Raw genomic sequence first — 10,470 nt, 5'->3', positions numbered from 1 at the left:
TTCATGGTTGGTAGCGACGGCGATTCTGTTGATGCCCTCACCGGTATTTGGAATACCGGTCTCTCAAGGGCTATACACAGTATCGCTCCTAAGCGCCCTCTCAGGCCCGCTTCCAAATGTAAGCCCTGGTATACGGAAGATCTCCGGGCAAGGAAGCGAGAACTGCGACGGCTAGAGTACCGTTGGCGGAAATACCTTTGCTTAGACGACAAGGCTCTCCTAGACCAACTGTTAGAGGACTACGGAGAGGCAATTCGAGCAACAAAGAACTCGTTCTATGGTGCTCGTATTGCGTCCGCAGAGTCGCGTCCAGCAGAGTTGTTCAGGGTGGTCAGGGAGCTAACCCAGCTTCCTCCCGCCCTGAACCAGATCCTTGAACCTTCTAAGGCCTGCTGTGACCAATTCAACGACTTTTTTGCGGATAAAACCTCTCGGATAAGCGAAGGTCTTAACGCCGACATTCATGCAGAACCTAGGGTAGAGGTGTCCAGAGCCTCCGTGGACTCTATTGTACTGGATCGATTTGAGTTGGTGAGTACCGATGATGTGGACAAGATCCTCGGAAGAGTTCGGAAGACGACCTGCTCTCTCGATCCCTGTCCCTTGTGGCTAGCGGCCCAGGGGGGACCGGCGGTAACTTCGTTGTTACGCCGGATTATTAATACATCTTTGAGGGAGGGCCAATTTCCATCAGAACTCAAATTGGCCATTGTTAAACCTATTTTGAAAAAGCCCTCCCTCGACCCCCTGGTATATAATAATTATCGGCCTGTTTCGCTGCTGCCATTTTTGGGGAAGGTGATCGAGAGGGCGGTCGCAATCCAACTTCAGGCGGTCTTGGATGAAACGGATTATCTAGACCCATTTCAAACTGGCTTCCGGGCGGGTTACGGGGTTGAGACGGCCATGGTCGCCTTGGTCGATGATCTCCGTCTGGGTATCGACAGGGGAAGCGTGTCCCTGTTGGTGCTCTTGGACATCTCAGCGGCTTTCGATACCATAGACCATGGTATCCTTCTGGGGCGCCTAGCGGAGGTGGGAATCGGGGGCACTGCGCTCCAGTGGTTCCGATCCTACCTCTCTGGGAGGTCCCAGATGGTGCAGCTGGGAGACGTGTGCTCCGACGAGAGGCCCCTTAAAACCGGGGTCCCTCAAGGGGCCATTCTGTCTCCCATGCTATTTAACATTTACATGAAACCGCTGGGAGAGGTCATCCGGAGACACGGGGCGCGGGGTTATCAGTACGCTGATGACACCCAAATTATTTTCTCTATGTCTCCGACTGATGCAGTGACCGGGGATGGCGTCTCTCCTCTCGTGGCCTGTCTGGAGTCAGTAATGGGCTGGATGAGGGAAAACCGACTCAAACTGAATCCAGAGAAAACGGAGGTACTAGTGATAGGTTCTCCTGGTCCAGGAATGGCGGTGGTTCCACCTGTCCTGAACGGGGTCACGCTCCCTGTGAAGGACTCCGTGCGCAGTCTGGGGGTGCTTCTTGACTCCTCGCTTCACCTGACTGCTCAGGTGAATGCGACGGTCAAGAGCACCTGTTATCAGCTTCGGCTGATTCGCCAGCTGCGCCCATACCTGGCCCAGAGGGACCTTGAAACGGTCGTACATGCTCTGGTAACTTCAAGATTGGATTTCTGCAATGTACTCTACATGGGGCAACCCTTATACCAAACTCGGAAGCTACAATTGGTGCAGAATATGGCAGCCCGGCTGGTCACTGGTGCTCCCAGGACCAGCCATATAACACCGATTTTAAAAGATCTTCATTGGCTGCCCATTCGCTTCCGAGCTCAATATAAGGCGTTGGTAATTACCTATAAAGCCCTAAATGGCTTGGGTCCAGGATACCTGAAGGACCGCCTCTCCCCATACATTCCGTCCCGCACCCTCAGAACATCTGGGCAGCAACTCCTGAAGGTGCCGGGGGCTAGGCTTTCCTCCGTCACCAAGCGGACGTTCTCCATCGCCGCCCCGGCCCTCTGGAATACGCTGCCCGCTGAGCTCCGCTCGACTACCTCCCTGGCCCAATTCAAGAAGGATTTAAAGACCTTCTTATTTCATCAAGCATTCCCCCCATGAACATCAGTTAGGGCCCCCCTCCTCTTTCCGTGGCCATGAGGAAGGGCTAATTGGGGTTTTATCCTATTTTTTTTTTATCTTTTTTATTGTTTTTATTGTTTTTTGATGTATTATGCTTGATCTGTTTGATCTATGTATGTATTTTTTAATTGTGTGTAAACCGCCCTGATCTATGGAAGGCTGCGGTATATAAATAAAACTTTTATTATTTTATTTATAAGACATTTATGTACAGCATGCCCATTCCATACGCAGGTGCACCATACGCAGCTTCCAGTTTATGTGGAAGCTGCACTGCAATCTACTGAATGGTGCGTGTGCCCATGGTGTGCGTGTGCCATGCCACCACGAGCACGAGCCCCATTCTATTGAATAGGGCTTGAGCTTACGCGTAAGGCAAGGCTCTACTGTATGTATGTTTGTTTGTCAGCTTTTCTGTGTTAAAATCAGGCAACATTACCATATTAAAGGTGAAGGCTATAATGACTGCTTAATGTGGGCCCGGTATAGAGCGCCCAAAAAGGGTGGTCTGCCAGCGTCCTGGTTTGCTCCATGTGGAAGTCACAGAGGACAAACTGCATGGCTCCCTCACGGAGCACAAAGAACCCGTGAGACGCCATAATGACACTGCAGTGTGCCAATGGCACACTTGTGATGTTATTATGGTGCTGCGATGTGCGGACGCTAGGCGTCTGTCGCATAAAAATGGTGGCACCCATCCGTACAGGGCACCACCATTTTGGCGCCCTCGTCACATGCCAGGGTTGAGGCACGTGTGGGCACAGTGCCCTCGGCCAACCCCTAGCACATCATGAGGGCACCCTATAGGCCCGTCTGGACTGGGCTGTAGTCACCATTTTCTGTGCTTTGTCTTTTCAGCCTTTTTGACATGTTTGTAAGTTTTCATAGCTCTGCTTGTATCTGGTCACCTCCCTCCCATATCACATAGCCAAGATTTATCACATTTCCCTCCTCCTCCACACAGCCTTTAGGGTGAGCACAAACAGTTACGCCTGCTGGACCTTTGTAAGTCCTTTTGTATCGTGTTCCTTTGCTCTGTTCTCTACATCTTTTGTTACATGCCCCTACATTTTATCCTCAATTTATCCATGGGTCATATCAAAATCCATAATTTCACCCCCAAAACATGCCCTCAACTTATACTTGAGCATATATGGTACATCAGTGCTGGCATACTATATTCCCACTGATTCAATGGGTCTTGTTTAGTTGGAACTAATAACTAGATTTATTATTATTATTATTAACCTTTATTTATAAAGCGCTGTACATTTACACAGCGCTGTACATACAATCTTTTTAATTGGAAGGTTCCCTGCCCTCAGGCTTACACTCTAAAAAGACACGACACAGAAGGAGAAGGGAGTGGTGGTGGGGAAGGGGCCTGTCTAGTAAGATTATACATATAAAAGCAATACAGGAAATGATTCAATAAAACATACAACAAAAGAACATCAAATAGCAAGTGACAATTATGCAATGTAGGCTTTAATATACATAAGTGGTCCACAATGTCAGATAAAAAGGAAAGATTTCATAGGAAAGGAGGTTCTGAGCAAGATTTAGAGGCCCATACTTGGAATTATTCTAGAACTTCTTGAGAGTGAGAGTGGTTCGGCATTGGAACATTACCCAGAGAGACAGCCCTCTCTGGACATCTTCAGAAAGAAGCTGGACAGATACCTGCTGGGGATGCTTTAGCTGGAGATCTTGAATTGAGCAGGGGGTTGGAATTATGAGGCCCCTTCCAACTTTATGATTCTTTGAAATATTTGTTAGGTTCACAGTCTGCTGAGCAGCCCACTATAAATCCCAAAGTCCTATAACTGTAGTGTGAAAGAGGACAAAAGGCTGTACAGACCGCCCCTAAGGTGCGGCCTGCAGCCACCTCTTTCTTTGCCAAATAGGGGCTGTGGCAACCGCATGCTGCAGCCTCAATCTGGCCTTTCTACAGTGCAAAAGGGAGCTGTAAAAAGTGGCTCTTTTCTGCGCCTCAGAAAGGGCAACATAGCTGCCAGCGTCGTGGCTTTTCTATGCTCCTTTGGTGCTGTGTCATCTGGATGCACTGTAATGCAGCCCACCATGTGGTGGGGTGCACGGCGTCATGCCAGCATGGGAGGCATAGTCGGGGCATGCATCATGCAGACACCACGCACCCACTCCGCCCTCATGCCGGCCTTTATGGCTGGTCTGTACAGCCTGATAGTTTCATTTCATAATAGAGTCTCTTGGAAGATAGTGGACTCTCCCTTGGGAGAGGTTTTTAAACAAAGTTTGGATGGCCATCTGTCAGGGATGCTTTAGCTGTGTATTTTCTGCATTGAGAGGGAGCTGGATTAGATGACCTTTGGGATCCTTCTAGCTTTACAGTTATGTGATTCTATGAACAGCATCAGCAAAAGAATCACAAGAGAAAAATCTAATAAAACTGTGTAACTATTCCAGGCTTTAAAAGCCCCTCTGAGAACCCATGTAATAACTTTATTACACATACAATGCAGAATGTTTGCCATAAAATAAAGATTCCATTTCTTTCTCATTAAGAAGTAGCCCAGTTTAGGACTTTGTAATTGTATTCCTAGATACAGTTATGTTAAAAGTGCCAAACACAACAGAGTGCTTTTGTTGTTGCAAGGGAAGCAGATTCTCTTTGGCAGAGACCTCTGCAGCTGAATTATATGCATGTTTATTTCAAAATCAAGTCCCACGTTGTGCAGTGAGGCTTATTCTCAAATTTAGTATACATTGGACTGCAGCCTATGTGATCAAGCAAGAAAGAATGGACTGACATGTTAGGATTTCATAGTGTAGGACTTCATAGATTATAATGGAGCAAGTATTTGCAGTTCTTGGGCCCATGCAGTCCTCAGCCTTATCCTATTTATCCTTCAGCTTGATTTCTAAAATCCTCTGAAAGTAATCACTTTGAGTCCCAGACCAGGTGAGGAAAAGGAGGTAGGAAAGGAAGAAATGGGATGACAAAGGCCCAGAACAGACGGGCCTTTCGTGATGCCCTCGTCATGTGCTAGGGTTGCCTTGGGGTGGCGCGCCCACACGCCCCGCAACCCTAGCATGTGCCGAGGGCGTAACAATGGTGGCGCCCTATATACATGGGTGCTGCCATTGTTAGGTAAGTGCCACGCAGGGCTTATGTAATGAGTGCACCAGTGGCATACGTGTTACACCACCATGTGGTTTGGCGGCTGTGGTTTCCCGCTGGTGGAAAAACACGCACTGGCAGACCACTCTTTTTAGGTGGTCTGTACCGTACCACAGAAAGAGAAAAGAGGGAGTGGCTGATACAGAAAGAGAAAATGTGTCCATTCACCCAGTGTTCTCTTTGTCTCTATCCAAACACTGAGGTTGTTTCTGCCTTATGGCAACCCTAAAGCAATCCTATCCTGTAGTTTTCTTGGCAAGATTTGTTCAGAGGAGGTTTGCCATTCCCTTCCCTGGGGCTGAGAATATGTGACTTGCCGAAGGGCACCCAGTGGGTTTCCTGACCAAACTGGGAATTGAACTCTCGTCTCCAGAATTGTAGTCCAATACTCAAACCACTATGCCAAACTGGCTCCCGGCTTCATCCATTATTTTTTAATTTTATTTCAGAAACAAATGCCCACCCTTAGTAGCATGACCATGCAGTATGAACATTATTTCTGACAGGCACATCAAGCCCTGACTGCAAGGACTTATGCATTAAATTCAATGTAGTCAAGGAAACACATCATAGACAAGATGTCCCTTTTACCATTTAAATCAGGGGTGGACAACCTCTAGCCCTCATCCTAATTTCAAAAAACCTTATGAATATAAAAAGTTCAGAACTGTAGCAAAAATGTGGGCATCCATCCACTATCAGTTATTATTATACAGTAATTATAAATAATGTGTTGCTGTGTGCCTTCAAGTTGTTTCCTACTTATCGTGACTCTAAGATGAACCTATCATGGAGTTTTCTTGACAAGATTTGTTCAGAGTTTGCCTTTGTCCCCCTCTGATGCTGAGAGAGTGTGACTTGCCCAAGGTCACCCACTGGGTTTCTATGGCTGAGTGGGATTTGAATCCTCATATCCAGAGTCCTTCTAGTCTAAAATTCAAATCACTATACCACACTGGCTCTAAATAAATATATGTGACATATTTATTCTAAATGTATTTCCAGGCCTAGCTGTCATGAGTGTTTATGCCAATATGCTAACATCAATCTATTAAAAACAATAATTCATTAATATCAGTTGTTATTAATATGTCATTGATACATTGGTTTTACATTTTTTTAAATTGGTTCTAAAAATTGATTACTAAAGATTGCTTAAAAATCCCTTCACATTCAGATTACCTCTGATAGTAAGACATTAACCATTATTTTAAAAATTTGCATTATTATTATTATCTTCTTATATCTCACCTTTCTCCAACATAGAGACTCAAAATTTAAAACAAACAAACAAACTAAAACAAGTGTTCAATACTTTCACAAAGTAGGGGCAATGGATTAATTTTTAATGAATTATTTTCAAACTCTGTGTATTGCTGTAACCTTCTGACAAAAACCAAATACCCCAAAGAGAATGTGCTCCCCTCCCTGCTTGTTTTGTGAGCAAAATACAGTCAGCTCTTGCCAACCATGGGCTTGCCATCCACAGGTTTAAGCGCCCACATATATTTCAACCCCATTGTCCCCAATGGAGGTGCATACATGTGGCTTTGTCACCATTAAAATCAATGGAAATTGAGGTCCATAGTTTTTGGCGTTCGCAGGAGGTTCTGGAATGGAACCCCCATGGATACAAAGCACTGACTGTATTCTCTACATGTAGGAATGCTGTGTTGTGTTCAAAGCAGTCCTTGTATGGTTTATGTCACTACACTAATACCATGAGAAGTCTACATACAGTATCGTCTTTATTACAGAAATGTCACCATAGGCAATTGATTCTAAATTTCTAAAATTGAATGGTGCCCTATATCTCTTTCATTCCCAGGTGCTGACATTAATACCCAGGCCAGTGACAAAGCCTCTGCACTCTTTGAAGCTGCTAAAAATGGCCATGAGAAGATTGTGGAATTTCTCTTGTCCCAGGGTGCTGATGCTAACAAAGCCAATAAGAATGGGTTCTTACCTATCCACATGGCCTCTAAAAAAGGCTATTACGAGTAAGTTGCTTTGTTTATTCTGCAGGACTGTCAGAATTCCGAGCTTGTATTCAGTGATATGCTTTTGTTAGATCATTGCTTCTGCCAAAGTTAGTAAGTTGTCTCCCTTTGCACCCTAAAATCTGCCGTGGAGGACTAGAAACCTCCTTGGAGCAGGGTTTTTTGGCATTGTGGAGGGCAATAGAGGAGTGAGTAGAGGAAGGGAATAAAGTCCTAATTCCATTGGATACCAAAGTACACCATAGGATATCAAAGCCAGCATTGATCGTTGGAACATAGCTTCGGAGGTCAGGGTCTGAATTTCACTGGGTGATCTTGAGCAAATCATACTTTCACAGCCTCTGAGGAAGGCAAAGGCAACCCCCCTCTGAACAATGCCTTAGAGTCACCATAAATCAGAAACAACGTGAAGGCACACAACCACCACCACCAAAGTACAATATTAGGCATCCAATAATAGAGTTGGGATAACCCATGAGGTTATTTATTTAGTCCAGTGCTTCTTAAGATATCTAATCTGACAGATAGGTAGGGATTCCTCCACCCCCACCACAATGTGCTAGGGACTGGCACTATATTTGTGCAAATGGGATACACCTGTTTTTTTCTTTCCTGAAATTTTGCTGTGGACTGGTAGGTGATGTCTCATGGACCATCACCAATCCATAGGCCACCACTTTGAGTAGCACTGATCTAGTCCAGAGCCCTGCTCAGTGCAAGAAGCTTGCAACTAGAGTATCCCTGATAAATGACTCTTAAGCCTGTGCTTAAGTACCGCCAGTAAAGCAGCTGAACCCTTTGTAAATAAAATGTTAGTGGATAGCTGTCAGTAACAGAACAGAAGCCAAAGAATTCCATTTGATATAATATTGCAGGATAAAATCAGTGACATAGACTTGAGTCAGTTGACTCAGACTCAAGTTGATTTCAGCTTACTTCATTGACTTGCCATGGACTCGACTTGGCAATAAATGATGCTTTGACTTGACTTGACGTGCAACTTGTATATTTTTAGTGATTTTTTCCCCTTTTTTGCTGGCATCATTGGCTTTGTGCAGCAGGCAAGGCCAACTCCCAGAGTGTGGGGTGTGTTTCTCAGAGGGAAACGGCAAATGTATTAGGCAATGGGGTTATAGTGGAAGGATCCTTCTAAAATGTTTGAAGGTTTCTTTGATGTGCAGCAGGGACAAGCTGCCAAGCAGACCTCAAAGCCTCACCTCAAGCCCATTGTTTAATGTGCTTGCTGTTCCCCTCTGAGAAACATACATCACCTCTTTTTTTTCCTGTTTAGATTGGGCTCCCAGATTTAAGATTTTACTTCAGTCTCAACTTGAAAGTATTTTCAAGGACATGAGACTCGACTTGAGACATGAGAGCTAGAGTAAAAGAACTGACTACATCGCTGGATAAAATACAAAGATATAGTCATGTTAATCTGTAGAATCAATATGCAGAGAGATCTTGCAGCACCTTTGAGACTAACTGAAAGAAAGACATTGGCAGCATGAGCTTTCGTAGACTTACTGTATATGCTCATGTATAAATCTAGAAATTATAATTTAAAAATTGACCCAAAAAACCTAAGCTGACTTATCCACGAGTCAATATAAGTACTGTATTTTAGTTCATATTTAAAAAGAAACCATCCCCTGGTGAAAGGCAAGAGCATATCTGTCCTGGAAGCACTGATCTGCCTCTATTCTATCAGCCATCCAGCCTTTAATCTTAACACAAAGAGTTATGCCTGCTGGAATTTTGTATGTTCTTTTACATTGTTTTCCTTCATGCCCCTAAGTTTTATCCTCAACTTATCCACGAGTCATTTCAGAATTTGTAATTTTTACCCAAAAACCTGCCCTTGACTTATACATAAGGTCAATTTATAGTCGAATATACATGAAAGCTCATGCTGCCAATTACTTTCTTTCAGTTAATCTCAGAGGTGCTACAAGATTTCTCTACATACTGGATAAAATAGTCACTGAAGCAAAGTTGGACCCCTCTCTATTCCAAACCTAAACAAACAAAGCCTCACATAGAATTTCATTTTGCAAAAATTGGTTAATATTGATTCATGAGATCAGAAATGGTTTAAAGATTTTTTAACACTATTTAAAGATCAAGAATTTATTAAAAAGTTGTGAAATGAAAGTGTTAAAGAGTTTCCCATCTGTAGTGGCTTATACAAAGTATGTAAATGACACACTTTGCTTCCCTTCTCTGTAGCCAGTTATTTTTAATCCCGTAGGTATTCTGAATAACAACACTGTTCACGGTGACCTCTCTTTGTAAGCATGTGGATTTAATATGCAATTCCCTGCAGGAATTCCATGTTCAGAGTTACTGCCAGGACATGAAGGCTCCATAACATCAGAAACGCCAAAGAGATTTTGTGTGTATGTGTTTCACTTTTTGCAGATTGCCTGTTTATTATCTATTATGTATGATGGCCTCATTTTGTTTGGAAGGTGTATGTTGAGCTTGTCAACTCCTTGATTTTAGTGAGACATTATTTAACACAGCCACTAGCATTTATGACTGAGAAATGGTGGTTATTTAATTTCTTGTGTCTTGATGCCTAAATATATACATAATGACATCATATAATGGGAGGCTAATCTGCATTATCAAGAAGTAATGGATCTCATGGTGGAAGAAAAGCAGAATTTAGCTTGCATTTGCACTGCAGAAATAATGCAATTTGACTCCACTTTAACTGCCATGGTTCAATGCTATGGTATCCTGGGATTTGTAGTTTTTGTCAGATATTTAGCCTTTTCTGTCAGACAACTGGTGCCACAACAAATTACAAATCCCTGGATTCCATAGAATTGAGACATGGCAGTTAAAGTAGTATCAAGCTGCTTTATTTCTGTAGTGAAGATGAAGCCATGAATTAATTAAAGAAATACGTCAGTTAGAAAGGTTTGCAGATGAGCCTGTCATTATGGAGAGGAGGGAAGAATACTAACAAAGAGACAAAAAGAGGACCAAAGAAAAACATGAAGACCATGAATTTGTACATGAAATTTAAAATGTTTTATAACTGTATACAAAGAATCTTATACCAACATATACACCCCTTCCTTTTCCCCCTCTTCTCTCCCCTCTCACACACTTCAGGATAATGTATACATTGCTACAACATCTTTTAAATGTTTATATAAACTATTTTATATTTCATGTATGTACTGATGG

The 10,470-nt window shown here is 43.5% G+C and overlaps 1 protein-coding gene across 2 annotated transcripts in view; it reads left to right on the top strand.

Moving 5' to 3' along the window:
• ASB2 (ankyrin repeat and SOCS box containing 2) overlaps window positions 1-10,470 on the top strand; it is a 50,400-nt gene that overhangs the window by 27,777 nt on the left and 12,153 nt on the right. For both annotated transcript variants that reach the window (XM_042440440.1, XM_042440450.1), the window contains one exon: window positions 7,101-7,272. In XM_042440440.1, the coding sequence (XP_042296374.1) occupies window positions 7,101-7,272 (172 nt within the window). The remainder of the gene's footprint in view (window positions 1-7,100; window positions 7,273-10,470) is intronic.

This window comes from Sceloporus undulatus, chromosome 1 (assembly GCF_019175285.1).
Source record: "Sceloporus undulatus isolate JIND9_A2432 ecotype Alabama chromosome 1, SceUnd_v1.1, whole genome shotgun sequence".
NCBI lineage: Eukaryota > Metazoa > Chordata > Lepidosauria > Squamata > Phrynosomatidae > Sceloporus > Sceloporus undulatus.
Note: the sequence above shows the minus strand (reverse complement) of the source record. Positions and strands in the feature narration are given on the sequence as shown.